The sequence below is a fragment of the Oncorhynchus keta genome, chromosome 28 (assembly GCF_023373465.1).
Source record: "Oncorhynchus keta strain PuntledgeMale-10-30-2019 chromosome 28, Oket_V2, whole genome shotgun sequence".
Classification (NCBI taxonomy): Eukaryota; Metazoa; Chordata; class Actinopteri; order Salmoniformes; family Salmonidae; genus Oncorhynchus; species Oncorhynchus keta.
In genome coordinates this window covers 75467276-75486854 of record NC_068448.1, presented here as the reverse complement: position 1 = coordinate 75486854, position 19579 = coordinate 75467276, and the positions used below count along the sequence as shown (strand labels likewise).

Genomic DNA, 19579 nt, shown 5'->3' with positions numbered 1-19579 from the left:
TGGTTGAGATTTATCCGGACATTATTTCAAGACGTAGAGCTATAGAATATACATCGCCCCGTGATCAATTTGATCGATTATTAATGTTTACCAATACCTAAAGTTGCATTACAAAAGTATTTCGAAGTGTTTTGTGGAAGTTTATCGTCGACTTTTTTAATTTAAAAAAAATGACGTTGCGTTATAAAACGCTGTTTTTTTCCTTGATCACACAGTCTTCATAGATCGATATCTAGGCTATATATGGACCGATTTAATCGGGAAAAAAAGACCCAATAGTGATGTTTATGGGACATCTAGGAGTGCCAACAAAGAAGATCGTCAAAGGTAATGAATGTTTTATATTTTATTTCTGCATTTTGTGTAGCGCCGACTATGCTAATTATTTTGTTTACGTCCCCTGCGGGTCTTTAGGGGTGTTGCATGCTATCAGATAATAGCTTCTCATGCTTTCGCCGAAAAGCATTTTAAAAATCTGACTTGTTGGCTGGATTCACAACGAGTGTAGCTTTAATTCAGTACCCTGCATGTGTGTTTTAATTAACGTTTGAGTTTTAACGAGTGCTATTAGCATTTAGCGTAGCGCATTTGCATTTCCAGATGTCTAGATGGGACGCCTGCGTGTCGGGTCGACCTAAGAGGTTAACTGCCTGTTCAGGGGCAGAATGACAGATTTGTACCTTGTCAGCTCGGGGGGGGGGGTTTGAACTTGCAACCTTCCGGTTACTAGTCCAAAGCTCTAACCACTAGGCTACCCTGCCGCTCACATAATTGTGATGTTTTCACTATTATTCTACAATGTAGAATTTTTTTAAACACCCTGGAGTAGGTTTGTCCAAACTTTTGACTGGTACTGCATGTCACCATTAGTAAAATGTACCGTTAATCTCTGTCATTTGGTTACACTAATTTCTGTTAACGTCAGTAAAAAATTACAGTAATTTACCATTCTCAGTGGACACGTTGTTTCCAGAGTTCACAAGCTGCTACACTTGTTTCTGGTATATTTCATAATCATCATTTACGAGTTGTCAATTTTTATACTTTTTTAAAAAATTGTCTTTTGGTTTGGAGAGGTTCATGTGGGGCGGCAGGTGCCTAGCAGGTAGCCTAGCAGGTAGCTAGATCTTCTGTTGAATCTGACAATTAATCTTAATGGTTGTACAGTCGTCTCAAATAAATAGGACCTCGGCGTTACTCTGGACCCTGATCTCTCTTTTGAAGAACATATCAAGACGGTTTCAAGGACAGTTTTTTTCCATCCTACGTAACATTGCAAAAATCAGAAAACTTTTTGTCCAAAAATGATGCAGAACAATTAATCCATGCTTTTGTCACTTCTAGGTTAGACTACTGCAATGCTCTACTTTCCGGCTAAAGCACTAAATAAACTTCAGTTAGTGCTAAATACGGCTGCTAGAATCCTGACTAGAACCAAAAAATGTTTTATCATATTAGCCTCCCTACACTGGCTTCCTGTCAAGGCAAGGGCTAATTTCAAGGTTTTACTGCTAACCTACAAAGCATTACATGGGCTTGCTCCAACCTAGCTCTCTGATTTGGTCCTGCCGTACATACCTACACGTACGCTAAATCTTTAGTGAAGACTCATCTCTTCAGTGGGTCTTATGATTGAGTGTAGTCTGGCCCAGGAGTGTGAAGATGAACGGAAAGGCTCTGGAGCAACGAACCGCCCTTGCTGTCTCTGCCTGGCCAGTTCCCCTCTATTACAGGGACTGAGTCACTGGCTTACTAGGGCTCTTTCATACCGTCCCTAGGAGGGGTGCGTCACTTGAGTGGGTTGAGTCACTGATGTGATCTTCCTGTCTGGGTTGGCACCCCCCCTTGGGTTGTGCCATGGCGGATATCTTTGTGGGCTATACTCGGCCTTATCTCAGGATGGTAAGTTGGTGGTTGAAGATAACCCTCTAGTGGTGTAGGGGCTGTGCTTTGGCAAAGTGGGTGGGGTTATATCCTTCCGGTTTGGCCCTGTCCGGGGGTGTCATCGGATGGGGCCAGTGTCTCCTGACCCCTCCTGTCTCAGCCTCCAATATTTATGCTGCAGTAGTTTGTGTCGGGGGCTAGGGTCAGTTTGTTATATCTGGAGTACTTCTCCTGTCCTATCTGGTGTCCTGTGTGAATTTAAGTATGCTCTCTCTAATTCTCTCTTTCTTTCTCTCTCTCTCGGAGGACCTGAGCCCTAGAACCATGCCTCAGGACTACCTGACATGATGACTCCTTGCTGTCCCCAGTCCACCTGGCCGTGCTGCTGCTCCAGTTTCAACTGTTCTGCCTGTGATTATTATTATTTGACCATGCTGGTCATTTATGAATATTTGAACATCTGGCTGTGCCGGGTGGAGATTATAACAGAACATGGCCAAGAAGAGGACTGGCCACCCCACATAGCCTGGTTCCTCTATTGGTTTCTTCCTAAGTTTGGCCTTTCTAGGAAGTTTTTCCTAGCCACCGTGCTTCTACATCTGCATTGCTTGCTGTTTGGGGTTTTAGGCTGTGTTTCTGTACAGCACTTTGAGATATCAGCTGATGTACAAAGGGCTATATAAATCAATTTGATTTTGATGTTGTTTTTTGCCTAGCAGGTTAGAGCATTTGCCAGTAACCTCAAGGTTTCAAGCTCGAATCCCCAAGTGTACAAGGTAAAAATCTGCCGTATACTGCCCCTGAACAAGGCAGTTGACCTAGGAACAGTAGGTTATCATTGTAAATAAGACTTTGTTCTTAACTGACTTGCCTAGTTAAATAAAAGGTAAAAATATATATAAATAAGAAGTGAGAAATTAGGATTTCACTGGTTTCTTTGTCCTGATAAGTACCTGGCCTGCTGTGCACAAAAAGTAGCAAAGTGCTAATTTGGGGATTTCTGGTGGTCAGATGGAGCTTCTCAGTCATGGCTAAGTTCGGTCAATTTTGCTACCGACAAACAAACCCTCAATCTACCAGACAACAAACGGTTAAATTGTTTCCAAAACAGTAAAATGACGTGACCAGCGAAATACTATTATAGGTCTGTATATAATGACGAGATACTTATGTTTCCGCCCTAACAATGGGAGTCGGCCCAAGGCGGGAAGGAAGGCGACAAGCTTAGGTCCAAAATAACCCATAGATACACATGTTTTTTTTTTTTGACTGATTCTGGCGAAAGTGAAACCTCTTGCTTTGCCTCTTCCTCTCTGATACTATGCATTCATACAAAGGACCTGACATTTTTAATTAAGAGCTTAAATGGAAACATGCAACAACAACAAGAGGCTATATAGCCTATTATTGTACATGCAACTCCTGTAAATGAAGTAGCTAATAAAAACGACATTTTCAAGCAAAACGCAATTCGCAGAAAACAGTTCTAAACCTAATGCAAACAGTTGAGAGACATTAAAATCTCTGTTAGAAATCTCTTAGAAAGAGGAGGAATCTAATATCAACAACTATGATGGGTTGCTGTTATGACTAAGCAAGGCATGCCTCATTATTTGAAGTAAAGTAAAACGTTCACATTGCACTACAATGCTGCCTCCAGTTCACATAGCAAAGTGGTGGGTGATGCGCTGATAGTTAACGGTAGGCAGGATAGACCCAAATGGCGACTGTGCGCTTTAATTAGGCTCTGCATGCTGTCTGACAGGTGGTGGGGTATTCCTCTCCTCAATCTAGGCTCTGTATGCTGTGCATGTGATAAATAAGATGCGTGTCAACTAACCAAAAATACACACGCGCCAATATAAATTGCGCAAAATTATGCAAATTACCCTATAGACCGATAAGCATGACTGGTCAAATGTATTTTTGGCTGCTAAGGGCCAACCAATTAACGGTTAACATCAGAGCCTGCCCCCTCCCCCTCCATTATGGCAGGGCCTGCCCACTCCCCCTCGCCCTCCATTATGCCAGGGCCCCTACCACTATGGCAGGGCCTGCCCCGCTCCCCCGGTCTGCCCCATTATGGCAGGGCACCTACCACTATGGCAGGGCCTGCTCCCTCCATTACAGCAGGGCCCCTACCACTATGGCAGGGCCCCTACCACTATGGCAGGGCCCCTACCACTATGGCAGGGCCCCTACCACTATGGCAGGGCCTGCTCCCTCCATTACAGCAGGGCCCCTACCACTATGGCAAGGCCTGCCCCGCTCTCTTGCGCTCCCCCGGTCTGCCCCATTATGGCAGGGCCTGAGCTGCTCCCCGTCCTTCTCTCATTCCCCCCATTGCTTTTGTCCACACCAGAAGTGGGGATGGGCGAGGTGGACCGTCCTCTCAGACCAAAACACTGTCTGGCTGCTGAAGCAGAAACAAAAGCACAAGCTCAGGGTTTTAGGACTCTCAAAAAGGAACTGGTGTGGAAAAAAGGAAGCATACCAGTTAGTTCTCTCAATTAAGCCTACGTGTCACAAATAACTGGCTATGATAATATTTGTAAGTTATTCTTAGTAGGTTAAAACAGAAAGTCAAAATAAAATTGTAAAAAATAAAAAAAAAATGAAAAAAAATGGCCAATATTCTTTTTCACAGGTGCGTTGAGGGAGCAGTGAGTTTAAATACTGTTGACGGCCAATTCCCTGCGAGCAGACATTCAATATAAACATGGTGATGGCTGAACGAGCCCTCTAATGAATATGCATCAGGTTGATTTAAGAGAAAGTCTCCCGTTGATGCCAGCTGTTCAGCAGAGACCTTCAGCCCCACCAGAGCAGATGCTCCACTGACTCACTGGGATGAGAGTCGGTTAGCAACAGATGTTTTCGCAAAAGAGACCACAAAATACCTCAAGGTAGTAATATCTGCATAATGAAAACAATTTATTTATATATCTCACACACACACACACAGCTTTTTATTCCAAATGTGCTCAAGATTAGATGGGTTTGTTGCCTGCTGCCTGCCTCCTCAAATTGTTGAGCGTGGAGCTTAAAGGCACAATCTCACCCATAAAATTGGACAGAAAAACACCATCTAGTCTCATCAAGATAAGTCGGCCAATGTCTTTAGTGTGTTGAAAAAGCGAAACTCCTTCCAAAACGGTTGAACACTTATTCATCCAAACAAAAAATGTCAAAAAGGCCAAAATTTCAACTATCAATACTGCAATTGGGTTTGTGGGTGACTATAGCTCACTATTGTTCAAGATATGCAAGGACCGTCTGTGTATGCCTGGCCTGTACATTGCATTTCTACTGGTGTTTGCCACTATCCTGACCTGCTAATAACACTTCAGAGAGCAGTAAGTCGCACAGTGAGTACTAGTCAATGTGTAAAAAAAAAAGGGGCAATCTGCAATTCAAACGAAAAACAAACAAAAAATTGCCATGCTGCCACTGTTTCTGGTAAACTGCTATGGGATAGGGCTGGAGAAATGTAACCCCTCTCAAATTCAGGGCTATGGATCCAAGGACTGACCATCCATGATATCAACATTACAGTTTTAACCATGTCGAGGTAATACAGTGTTTGTTTACAAGCTTATATTATGGGTTCCGATTAGCTTAGACAGTTGAACTAAGCTCATGACGCATTTATGCTCAAGAATCAAAATGGCTATGAATCATTCATTTAAAAGTCAAATAATAAAAAATAAAAAATAAAAGACTGTAACAAAAATCGCAGATTGCCCCTTTAAGTGCAACTTTTTTCCGCCCCTCTCTTTGCATAGGCCTTACTAATTGCTTGCATGTCAGAGCATATGACTGAGTGTTCTTTATAAATACCCTGCTCACCAAGCTGCCTCAGTGGCACACCGAGGAGTCGTAAAACCTTCCCTTCTGCTGCTAGAGGGGAGGGAGGGAGCCCTGAGAGGGCACATTTTATGTTTGATACAGCCCGTTCAAAAAGAGAGAGTGGACTGCAGTAGTAAAAAACCCAAACAAAAGCTAACATCCACATTCAGCCATTAACCAAATAGATGTTGCCACGCACACACACACACACACACACATTTCCCCGTGGGACTGGAGAAATCACACCAGAGATTACTGTAGGATGAAACCAGAAAAGACTAATGAAAGTTTAAGAAACCACGAGTCAAAACAATCCTGCTTATAACAGTGGTAGATGTGGGGTGGGGGACAATCTCAGCAGCACATGTACATGTCGGGAGGCTCTTTCCTATCACCGCAGAGGCAGATAAATCCGATACACATTGAACTACTCAGTGCGGTGGAGCTACTGTGCCATGTGGTTATGTACACAAGTTGACGGTTTAAGAAATTGCACATGTCGGGGGAGTGTTCAAAAGCACCGACTCGAGTGGGCTGTATACTGTTACGTAAACTGATCCCCCCCCCCGTCCAAAAAAGAAAAAGTGAGTTCATAGCAGGTAGGCTATTCGAAGCATGTGTCAGCTGAGGTGATTGGAAGGTCTGAAGAGGCGGCCAACCCCAGTCATCTCAGTGGGGGGGGGAGCTCAACACACACACACCTCAATGCAGGAAAGTAGTTCCGGCTGTATGGATGTATGTGCACGTCATTCCATCATGATGGCCAGGAGTTTTATGGGCTAGATGGGTCAAGTTCATACTAATAGGGGAGGGGTAGAGGTACAGTTTTTTGTTTTGCCCTTGAGAAAGGCACTGAGCCAAAATTGCTTCTGGAAATATCCTCCAGATAAAAGGATAATGACAAAAAGAATTCACCCGGTGGCTTTAATACGAGTGTCTGTAGAGCATTTGGGGGACAGGAAGTCAGCGACTGATTGAAACAGATTGCAAAACAGGTAGTCCTTTACTATTTCCAATGTAACAGAAGAGAATTATCAATGTACTCCTTCTCTGGCAGCATTCTGTCTCTCCTTTTCTTCAGGCCTTTTTACATGTACCAACAAATGGGTGTGATCTTTCTACAGTGATCCATGCAGCGTACTCTCAGACGGGTGTGATCATTCTACAGTGATCCATGCAGCGTACTCTCAGACGGGTGTGATCTTTCTACAGTGGTCTATGCAGCGTACTCTCAGACGGGTGTGATCCTTCTACAGTGATCCATGCAGCGTACTCTCAGACGGGTGTGATCCTTCTACAGTGATCCATGCAGCGTACTCTCAGACGGGTGTGATCTTTCTACAGTGGTCCATGCAGCGTACTCTCAGACGGGTGTGATCTTTCTACAGTGGTCCATGCAGCGTACGCTCAGACGGGTGTGATCCTTCTACAGTGGTCCATGCAGCGTACTCTCAGACGGGTGTGATCTTTCTACAGTGGTCCATGCAGCGTACGCTCAGACGGGTGTGATCATTCTACAGTGGTCCATGCAGCGTACGCTCAGACGGGTGTCGTCGCTCAGACGGATGAGGAGGGTCGTGTACGATCATTCACTTCCGGTAGTTTGCTTGAAAGATGAGTTGCCATTCCTTCACCTCAGTAGAACATCTTTGGTCTGACAGACGTTTACATGACACCCAGAATGCATTGTATCATGTAAAAGAAACATGGTGCCACACATAGCTGGCAAACAGCATATCATTAGCTCATTGTAAATCAGTACAACCTTCAAAAATTTATTTTACACACATCATGTGTCCATTACAATAATCTATGCAATAGTCAGAATGCATTAGATGTCACCAGTACTTCAAAACATGTGAATGAAACTATAAATTCCAGACAGAAAATGTACCAGTTCGTGCAAGACTGTGTAAATGTCTGCATACTTGATCTGTGGAAAAACTAGGGAAGTACTTGGGCTCTCCTCAAAGAGAGAAGTTTGTCAGACTCGGCAATGCCTCAAAAATAAAATTGTCCTCAACACAGAAATGGGCTACCTCTATGTGAATTAACGAGAAGGGCGGAACACACCTCAATTTAAACTGTTGTTCGGAAATAAAACTTGTTTCCGAAAATAATTTGAAATTGACAAGACGAAACATTGCCTATAGATAATTATCAGGCAGCGTGTGTTAACTGTACTGTTGCGTAACAAATCACATATTAGAACAGTGAGTGCATTCTGACATCACGTTCATAAAACAACTCACGCTGGAGACCGTTGGAGATATTTGGAACTCATGTGAAAAGGTGTTTTTTTTTAATAATAATTTTAAACTAGTCGCAGCAGAATTCTCGATCCCGGGTAAAAGCGGGGGCCGTCTGAGTCCAATCACTACCCCTGAATCCAATCACTACCCCTGAATCCAATCACTACCCCTGAATCCAATCACAGCTGGGCACAAATACAACTTCTCAAATTAGTTGTGGTTCCTTACTCCAAGGACAAGAGGCAGTTTAGGGGCCGGTCACTCAAATGTTTCACATTCCTCTGACCAAAAGGCAAATGTACTGTATTGACCATAGCAAACACCCCTTTTTGACTAGTTGGGGGAGGGGGGTTATGGAATGTGACTGAATTCAAAAGTCTTGCTCTGCACTGTGCTGCTGCGGCCTGGAGTTTATCCCTCTTTCTGATGCCGACACGGCATCACAGGTGCTTAAAAGCTTTTGATGTGGTCTTATCGGTGACATGGAGATATAGCACTTAAACTAAGCTGCGCATATTTTTTTATTTCCCTGATGAACATGCACTGTTTACTTGCAGTATGCGGGGAGCAAGCAACGCACGTTTTGAGCAGATCGCAAATTAAAGGGGGCTCTGAGCCGGGCACAACGGGATTGTTGAACACCACGGGAGCTGGACGCCGGACAGTAATGAGGTTTGCAAAAGGTCACTGGAGGACGCAAAGGTCAAACACCAGCTGTCTCAACAGATAATGTGAAATGAACTGCTATTGTCACCAAATGCCCCATCCAACGCAGCTAAAGGAGATGGAGTTGTTTAGAGAGTCCGTTTAGAGAGAAGCACCATGATGAAGCCTAAACAGCATTGGTAGGAGGTCCAATCTAACTGACAATTGTCCGATTTCAGAGGGAAGAGTGACATGCATGTTACCGACTGCATGGTGAGCACTACTATCACGTAACGTGTGTTTACGTTAACTATTTCATATCCATGTATCTTGACGCTGTGCATCATTTATGACAGCGGTGATAGCATCAAATATTCTAGGGGAGGTAAACTAGGGATGTACAGATTCACCCCCCCCTATTTTACACACAACAGCTTCCCAGAAATGCATAGATCGCCTAGATGCTAAGCTTCTTATTGGTGTAAAAATAAGTAAATGAAAACCCCCCCCAAAAAAATAGTCCAGCACCTTCAATCTGAGAAAGTGGTCTGCTCCTTTATCCGTAGGATTATATGCATCAAGCATATGGATTTCATTCTGATGCAAATACACCCGGCCTCGTTGACGCTCCCACGTCACCGAAAGCATGTCAATCGTATTTCAAAAACGGACAACAAAACATCCTCTCTGCAGGTCAACATAACAATTGAGTTTAATTTAATGACATTCTTTTAAAAAGCACACTGCTTAAAACGTATGGGAACGGTTCCCTTTACGTGATCAAAATACAAGCGCTGTGAGCTGGGACTGTATTCGTCACGTTTCCATCGACTCTCCGTCCACACAAAGGAATATCATAAGGTTCCTCCAAACCAGCAGAATTACTCTATATTCTAGTTAATCATTAAGTTCGTTTGTGGTAATCACAGGCTGACCGTATTCACAAAAATATATATATTTTTGTGTGTTTAATTAAACAATAATGGCATTTAGGATAAAGGAACTCAAGGTTCGTAAAAACGTGTGAATGCACATTGTCAGCCACATAGCTGTTACGGAATGTACAATAATCGACATGAGGAATTTAGAAAACATAGAAGAAGGGGGGGGGGGGTCCAAGTCCTTGTTTAGGGGGTTGTCTCACGATGTTCAATTGCATGGATAAAATGTTGAACGAGAACTTTAAGCTGCCCAGCTCTACACTTTTAGTAGCAGTTCCTGCTCAATTTCGAGCAAAATTCCTCAAACTGATAAAACGACTCGTCAGTTACATAATAATGACTTGGTCAATGGCTGACAATTAGCCCACAGTACTATCTTAGGGGGTGTCCGAGTAACCTCTGAGCCACAACGTTACCAGCAATCCGTGTGTCAAGGAAATATTGGCTATTTTGAAAACCACCACGAGTGAGATGCCAGTTCAGCTCCCAGTGAAGCTCGTACAATGAATATGACTTTGAACATCCCCTCAAGATCAGTCACTAGCTAACGTTAGTTTTTTGCCGTTTAACTTTTGTCAACGGCGTTAAAACCTTGTTTTACAACAACAAAAAGCATGAGTGACGAGCAACTAACTGCATACTGTAGCAACAACAAAAAGACTAGCTAAAATAGGTTCATGATAACCAACTGTATAGCTATTACGGTGTCAAGTTCAACTAGAAACCAATCTCTTTCGATTGAAGAAGTATTTGCTAGTTAACTAAAGGGGAATCCTCCCTCAAAAATAGACAGCCAACCGGAGTTTGTTTATTAACAGTGACTATTTAGCTACACGGACAAAAACGCAAAACACAACCATTGCCTGGACATTTCTGCCATGAGGTTTTCTTCATCTAACTCCTCGGTCAGTCCAGCACGAGAAATGAACGATTAAGACCAATAAACAAAACAAACAAACAAAATGTGAGGGATACAAACTAAAGTCTTTGCTCGACTGAGAAATAACAAGTTACTAGTTAAAAGTCAGTCAAAGCTCGGAAACATCATGTTTACAAATGACTTCGCGCATTGCTCCTGGACTAAAGCCAAAGTCCTAAAAAAAAAGAAGCTATTTTCCTCTGGCAAAAGACGATCCCCTCAACAATAAACATCGGCTCTGACAGCGCCGCTTTGCTCCGAGTCTGACCTGCGCCATCTTTGAGAAGTCTTTTTAGGCTGCCGCTTCTTGAAAACAAAGAGCAAACAACCGACGCCTCGAAATCAACTTCGTGTCCACAACCTATTAAAATAAAATGTAAAAGAAATCCTAAAAAAAAAAAAATCCCAGACATAACCTCGCTCACTTACCATCATTTTCTTGAATCATAGTCCCAAAGAACAGGACTATTAACACGAGAGAATAGGGTACTGCATCCATCGTAGTTGAGACTTACTCCAGACTGACTGTCTCAACTTCTCTCGCTTGTCCATGGTTGAGGGAAACCCGTCTGATTGGCTGGTACCGCTGGTACCAAACCCCGCCCAGACCAAGCAAGCCTTCTCGTGCCGATGTAAACATTTCCTGACAGTTCACATACTTATCCATTTGTTCATCTCAATTGTCAGTAGAAAGTCAGCCGTGTCAGCTGAAAAGAAAGGCATCAAATTAAACTAAACGAACTGTTAAAGCTGCAAGACAATGCTCCGCTGATTGCAAGGTGTAGCAGTGGTTTAAGGATTCACTCCATGGTGCTGAAAAGAAAGCTCTGCTGTTGGGACAGCTTTTGTGTAGGCCTTAACAGTTTGTGGGCACCGTTGGTCACCGTTATAATGGAATGACTGTATTGTTTAGTGTTGTGTTGTGGCTTTGCTGGCATGCATCTAAAACATAATTTTTTTTTTTGCCTCACAAAGATTTACATGGTAAAATTGCCACTGAACTTTTACAAGCCTATTTACAGCTTGCTTGTCTTAATTGGTAAAATGCACTTACATTTGAGTCATTTAGCAGACACTCTTATCCAGAGCAACTTGCAGTAGTGAGTGCATACACTTCCGTACTGGTCCCCTGTGGGTATCGAACCCACAACCCTAGCGTTGCAAGCTCCCCCTCCCCGAGGGGGAGGAATAATGGTCTGGGGCTGTTTTTCATGGTTCGGGCCCCTTAATTCCAGGGAAGGGAAGTCTTAAAGTTTGATAAAAACATATTTTTGGCCTTACTGCTATTAGCCAATACAAACACATGTAACAACAGATTCACAACATGGAATAACAGATAGTCCCCCCAAAAAAAATCTAAAGGAACTTGTTCTGAAGTGTCTGTCCTATATCTGATTTTTGGGGGGGACATGTAATAAACCATTATCATGATATCCTATTTTTAGGTCACATTGATATTTTCTATAGCAAATGAAGGAACAAGCAGCTTTGGCTTTATTTATTCTTGCTCACAGTTTACACAAACTGAAGAAATGCAGAATTTACATAGTCAAACATTGCATAAAAAATAGCAAGAGAGAACACTTAGAATACAGAATACATGGCAAACATATTATAAACACTTAGAATACAGAACACATGGCCAACACAATACAAACACTTAGAATACAGAATACATGGCAAACATATTATAAGCACTTAGAATACAGAACACATGACCAACACAATACAAACACTTAGAATACAGAATACATGGCAAACATATTATAAGCACTTAGAATACAGAACACATGACCAACACAATACAAACACTTAGAATACAGAATACATGGCAAACATATTATAAGCACTTAGAATACAGAACACATGACCAACACAATACAAACACTTAGAATACAGAATACATGAATACAGCAAACATATTATAAGCACTTAGAATACAGAACACATGACCAACACAATACAAACACTTAGAATACAGAATACATGGCAAACATATTATAAGCACTTAGAATACAGAACACATTAGAATACATGGCAAACATATTATAAACACAGAACACATGGCCAACACATGAATACAGAACACAATACAAACACTTAGAATACAGAACACATGGCTAACATTATACAAACACTTAGAATACAAACACATTATAATAGAATACAGAACACAGAACACATGGCCAACATTATACAAACACTTAGAATACAAACAGAACACATAACATATACAACACTTAGAATACAGAACACACAAACACTGGCACATAACATTATACAAACACTTAGAATACAGAACACACACGGCCAACATTATACAAACACTTAGAATACAGAACACACGGCCAACATTATACAAACACAAGAATACAGAACACACGGCCAACATAGTACAAACACTTAGAATACAGAATACATGGCAAACATATTATAAACACTTAGAATACACATGGCCAACATAATACAAACACTTAGAATACAGAACACATGGCCAACATAGTAACATTATACAAACACATTAGAATACAGAACAGAACACATGGCCAACATAATACAAACACTTAGAATACAGAACACATGGACAACATTATACAAACACTTAGAATACAGAACACACGGCCAACATTATACAAACACTTAGAATACAGAACACATGGCCAACATAATACAACCAATTAGAATACAGAACACATGGCCAACATAATACAAACACTTAGAATACAGAACACATGGCCAACATAATACAAACACTTAGAATACATAATGGATTACAGTCTTCTCTTGATGGTCAAACTGTATTGTGTAAAAAAATATGAATAGCCATAAATCATTTAGCAGACGCTAAATGATTTAAGAGCTACAGCGAGCTCTTTCGCCAATATTCTGGAATAATTTTCAGCACGAGACTGCTCCTGTAAAGACACAGTTTAAAGCAATGATGTCGCTCTTGTTGCGGCCGATTCCCTGATCCACCTCTACGCAGACGACACCATTCTGTATACTTCTGGCCCTTCCTTGGACACTGTGCTGACTAACCTCCAAACGAGCTTCAATGCCATACAACACTCCTTCCGTGGCCTCCAACTGCTCTTAAACGCTAGTAAAACCAAACGCATGCTTTTCAACCGTTCGCTGCCTACACCCGCCTGCCCGACGGTTCCGACCTAGAATATGTGGACAACTATAAATACCTAGGTGTCTGGCTAGACTGTAAACTCTCCTTCCAGACTCATATTAAACATCTCCAATCCAAAATAAAATCTAGAATCGGCTTTCTATTTTGAAAACAAAGCCTCCTTCACTCACACCGCCAAACTTACCCTAGTAAAACTGACTATCCTACCGATCCTCGACTTCGGTGATGTCATCTACAAAATAGTTTCCAACACTCTACTCAGCAAACTGGATGCAGTCTATCACAGTGCCATCCGTTTTGTTACCAAATCATCTTATACCACCCACCACTACGACCTGTATGCTCTAGTCGGCTGGCCCTCGCTACATATTCGTAACTCTGTGTTTTTGTCTGTGTCACACTGCTTTGCCTTATCTTGGCCAGGTCGAAGTTGCAAATGAGAACTTGTTCTCAACTAGCCTACCTGGTTAAATAAAGGTGTTCTCAACTAGCCTACCTGGTTAAATAAAGGTGTTCTCAACTAGCCTACCTGGTTAAATAAAGGTGAAATTTAAAAAATAAAAACATTTATCCGTTCAGTTTCAATTCGTAACAAGTGCACTGATTGGTACATTGTTCAAACACTCACAAGTTTAAGTTTCATCGTTATCAGGAAACTGGACCTAGATTTGCAAAACGTACAATATGTTACGAATTAGCAAAACGTATGATATGTTACAAATTCCAATTTGTTGTGGCTAAATTTAGCTAGGTGGCTAGGTGGCTAATGCTAATGTTAGCTAGGCTAGGGGTTACATTTAGGGGATAATAAGGTTAGGGTTATGTTAGGAGTTAGATAAAAGGGCTAAGGATAGGGTCAGGGGAAAGGTTCATTACAATGGTTCAGGTTAGGTTTACACTCACTCACTCACTCACTCACTCACTCACTCACTCACTCACTCACTCACTCACTCACTCACTCACTAACTCACTCACTCTGCCCTTCTGCTACCCTCAACAGGATAAAGTCTCTGACCTCCCCTCCCATACCTGTGGTTGGTGACAGAGATTGATGATGGTCCATTGTTTGATCTCCATCTGTGTAATTTCCTGAATATTCAGTTTGCACACTCTGCAGTCCCACCAAACCCCCACAGATGCATTAATGAGTCCCCTCCTAAAAAAAAAAAAAAAAAAAAAAAACGAAGGGGGAATCAACGTGAAAACGTTGCTCTGTGGATATTGCGACAGCCGGCAGGCCAGTGTTTGCTCAACAGAGAGAGAGTAGAGTGGACTATGCCCCTCTTGGAGTCATCTACCCAGAAACAGCCCAGGCTCTGGTGGTGGTGATGGAGGAGTGCCAGCGCAGGCCGGGAATGGTTGGGTGTCCTTTATCTGTCATTCCTATTTTTGGTGGGGTGACCTGGTCCCCAAAAAATCCCCTCTATACACCACCATTAGGATCTTGGCCACTGTGGCGTCTTGTCCCCTTAGGGACAGAGCAGAAGGCTGAGGAGAGTTTATAGATGCTACGCTGTGTCAGACTAGCACGACAACCCCCAGACAAGATGTTGACTTTTGACAATTGTGTCATTTCACTCTGGAGGGCGTGGCCCATTCCGATGGTCCTGGTCTTGTCTGTAAGGCTGAGCTTAAACCGTAAATCTGATCCGAGATCAGAACCAGATTATGTATAATTTGTCACTTTATATTTTTCAGTTCTTATTGTTCTGAAGTAGCTCCCTTCCAATACAGTTTTGCATCATTTTGGGGTACAACTTATTTGCCAGGCAATGAGCTCGACTATCATACTTACAGTAGTAGCCTATGTTCAGCCAACCTGGTTGGCTTAGAAATCTGGATGAGTAAAGGTTGCAGACGAAAACCTTGACGTTATGTCAAAGTGAAGATGGTATAATGTTCTAAACATCTATTGGAACGTCTGAAACGATGGCAACTAACAATCCGTCCACTGAACCGTAGTCATTTCCATCATGGGGCGGCAGGGTAGCCTAGTGGTTAGAGTGTAGAGGCGGCAGGGTAGCCTAGTGGTTAGAGTGTAGAGGTGGCAGGGTAGCCTAGTGGTTAGAGTGTAGAGGTGGCAGGTAGCCTAGTGGTTAGAGTGTAGAGGTGGCAGGGTAGCCTAGTGGTTAGAGTGTAGAGGTGGCAGGTAGCCTAGTGGTTAGAGTGTAGAGGTGGCAGGGTAGCCTAGTGGTTAGAGTGTAGAGGTGGCAGGGTAGCCTAGTTGTTAGAATGTAGAGGTGGCAGGTTGGCTTAGTGGTAGGGGTTTGGGGGGGCAGGTAGCCTAGTGGTTAGAGTGTAGAGGTGGCAGGTAGCCTAGTGGTTAGAGTGTAGAGGTGGCAGGTAGCCTAGTTGTTAGAGTGTAGAGGTGGCAGGTAGCCTAGTGGTTAGAGGGTAGAGGTGGCAGGTAGCCTAGTGGTTAGAGTGTAGAGGTGGCAGGGTAGCCTAGTGGTTAGAATGTAGAGGTGGCAGGTAGCCTAGTGGTTAGAGTGTAGAGGTGGCAGGTAGCCTAGTGGTTAGAGTGTAGAGGGGGCAGGTAGCCTAGTGGTTAGAGTGTAGAGGTGGCAGGTAGCCTAGTGGTTAGAGTGTAGAGGTGGCAGGTAGCATAGTTGTTAGAGTGTAGAGGTGGCAGGTAGCCTAGTGGTTAGAGGGTAGAGGTGGCAGGTAGCCTAGTGGTTAGAGTGTAGAGGTGGCAGGGTAGCCTAGTGGTTAGAGTAGTAACCGAAAGGTTGCAAGTTCAAATCCCCGAGCTGACAAGGTACAAATCTGTCGTTCTGCCCCTGAACAGGCAGTTAACCCACTGTTCCTAGGCCTTCATTGAAAATAAGAATTTGTTCTTAAGTGACTTGCCTAGTAAAATAAAATAAAAATAAATGTATGTTCAACTCCAAAAAACCCCAGTCTGTTTCTGTTTAAATGTAAAGGATTTAAGTAGGGCAAGTGAAAAAAATATTTTATCTTCAGGGAGGGCCTTGCTCTCAAGTGCACTTGTTCAGTGAATTACATAGTACTGGAAAGATAACAGAATTTCTGTACTAATTAGAAGAAGAAGAAAAGGGAAAAGTTAAAGATCCTGAATATCTCTACAAGTCTTGTCCTTCATGTTGAACACTACACGTTTCTCCAGATTTCCTTGCTGGAAAGAGTACAGGGAGGCACAAAAATGATTTAAACTTAAATCATTAGTGTTCGCCTTTGATGAAAAGTGGTGTGCATTCGTTGGCCCCCCTCAGTAGGAAGCAGCTTATCTGCTGAAGTAGAACGAAGCTGAAAGCCCGCAGACACCCCCCCCCCTCCCCCAACCATAATGCAGCAATATCAATACAAATACATCACAGCCACTTTGTGAACAATTGTTCTAGCAATACAATCATAAAAATAACATTACACCAGCACAGTCACTTTGATATAATTCATGACAGGTTGCTGTCTTTATTTCCGCAAGACGTCGCTTGCTGCGAGGCCTTACAAAGTAGATCCTCTGTAGATGTATATTTGAGTATCTTTTTTACGTCCCACAATGATACCTTCCTCCAATTTGCATATTCCTCCTATCCCTTTGCAGCCTTTTGATTTGTCTCCGAGTGACAGACTGGCTTTTTCGCCCATGTTTATAATCAGTTGAATTCTGTGCCTAACAATATTGGCACCGTGTGTGCTGCTACCACGTTGTGCTGCTATTGTAACATGCTATGCTGCTGCCATGTTGTGTTGCTGCTATGTTGTGTTGCCACCATGTTGTGTTTCTACCATGTTGTACTGCTACCATGTTGTGCTGCTGCCGTGTTATGTTTCTACCATGTTGTGCTACTATCATGCTGTGTTATTGTCATGTTGTGTTGCTGCCATGTTGTGCTGCTACCATGCTGTGTTGTTTTCATGTTGTGCTGCTACCATGTTGTCCTGCTACCATGCTGTGTTGTTGTCATGTTGTGCTGCTTCCATGTTGTGCTGCTGCCATGTTGTTCTACTACCATGCTGTGTTGTTGTCATGTTGTGTTGTTAAGTTGTATTGATATCATGTTGTGTGTCATGTTGTGTTGCTGCCATGTTGTGTGGTCATGTTGTGTGGTCATGTTGTGTTGTTATGTTGTGTTGTTGTCATGGTGTGATGTGTTGCTGCTACGTTGTGTTGTCATGTTGTGTTGCTGCCATGTTGTGTTGTAATGTTGTGTTGTTGCCATGTTGTGTTGCTGCCATTTTGTGTTGTCATGTTGTGTTGTTTTTATGTTGTGTTGCTGCCATGTTTTTCCATGTTGTGTGTCATGTTGTGTTGCTGCCATGTTGTGTTGTTGTCATGTTGTGATGCTGCCATGTGTTTTCATGTTGTGTTGCTGCCATGTTGTGATGCTACTATGTTGTGTTGTCATGTTGTGTTGCTGCCATGTTGTGTTGTTGTCATGTTGTGATGTGATGCTACTATGTTGTGTTGTCATGTTGTGTTGCTGCCATGTTGTGTTGTCATGTTGTGTTGTTGTGTTGTTGTCATGTTGTGATGCTACTAAGTTGTGTTGTTGTGTTGTGTTGCTGCCATGTTGTGTTGCCATGTTGTGTTGCTACCATGTTGTGTTGTCATGTTGTGTTGTCATGTTGTGCTGTTGTCACTTTGTGATGCTACTATGTTGTTGCTGCCATTTTGTGCTTCTGCCATGTTGTGTTGTTGTCATGTCATGTTGTCATGTTGTGATGCTACTATGTTGTGTTGTCATGTTGTATTGCTGCCATGTTGTCATGTTGTGTTGCTACCACGTTGTTGCTGCCATTTTGTGTTGCTACCATGTTGTTTCTGCCATTTTGTGTTGCGACCATGTTGTTTCTGCCATGTTGTGTTGTCATGTTGTGTTGCTACCATGTTGTGTTTTTATGTTGTGTTGTCATGTTGTGTTGTTGTCATGTTGTGATGCTACTATGTTGTGTTGTCGTGTTGTGTTGCTGCCATGTTGTGTTGCCATGTTGTGTTGTCATGTTGTGTTGTCATGTTGTGCTGTTGTCACTTTGTGATGCTACTATGTTGTGTTGTCATGTTGTGTTGCTGCCATGTTGCCTTGTCGCTTTGTCATGTTGTGTTGCTACTAAGTTGTGTTGTCGTGTTGTGTTGCTGCCATGTTGTGTTGCCATGTTGTGTTCCTACCATGTTGTGTTGTCATGTTGTGTTTCTGCCATGTTGTTTCTGCCATTTTGTGTTGCTACCATGTTGTTTCTGCTATGTTGTGTTGCTACCATGTTGTTTCTGCTATGTTGTGTTGCTACCATGTTGTCTCTGCCATGTTGTGTTGTCATGTTGTGTTGCTACCATGTTGTGTTTTTATGTTGTGTTGTCATGTTGTGTTGTTGTCATGTTGTGATGCTACTATGTTGTGTTGTCATGTTGTGTTGCTACCATGTTGTTTCTGCCATGTTGTGTTGCTGCCATGTTGTGTTGCCATGTTGTGTTGCTGCCATGTTGTGTTTCTGCCATGTTGTCTTGTCGTGTTGTCATGTTGTTGTCATGTTGTTGTCATGTTGTGATGCTACTATGTTGTGTTGCCATGTTGTGTTGCTACCATGTTGTGTTGTCATGTTGTGTTGTTTTCATGTTGTGCCGCTACCATGTTGTCCTGCTACCATGTTGTGTTGTCATGTTGTGTTGCTACCATGTTGTGTTGTCATGTTGTGTTGCCATGTTGTGTTGCTACCATGTTGTGTTGTCATGTTGTGTTGCCATGTTGTGTTGCTACCATGTTGTGTTGTCATGTTGTGTTTCTGCCATGTTGTCTTGTCGTGTTGTCTTGTTGTGTTGTCATGTTGTGTTGTTACCATGTTGTGTTGTCATGTTATGTTGCCATGTTGTGTTGCTACCATGTTGTGTTGTCATGTTGTGTTGCCATGTTGTGTTGCTACCATGTTGTGTTGTCATGTTGTGTTTCTGCCATGTTGTCTTGTCGTGTTGTCTTGTTGTGTTGTCATGTTG

The 19579-nt window shown here is 42.6% G+C and overlaps 1 protein-coding gene across 50 annotated transcripts in view; it reads right to left on the bottom strand.

Moving 5' to 3' along the window:
* Positions 1–11054, bottom strand: part of LOC118371655 (TGF-beta receptor type-1-like) — an 80816-nt gene extending 69762 nt beyond the window's left edge. For all 50 annotated transcript variants that reach the window (XM_052483997.1, XM_052483996.1, XM_052483995.1 and 47 more), the window contains exon 1: positions 10920–11054. In XM_052483997.1, coding sequence (XP_052339957.1) covers positions 10920–10989 — 70 coding nt within the window. In that variant the 5' untranslated portion in view covers positions 10990–11054. The remainder of the gene's footprint in view (positions 1–10919) is intronic.
* Positions 11055–19579: the final 8525 nt, after the last annotated feature.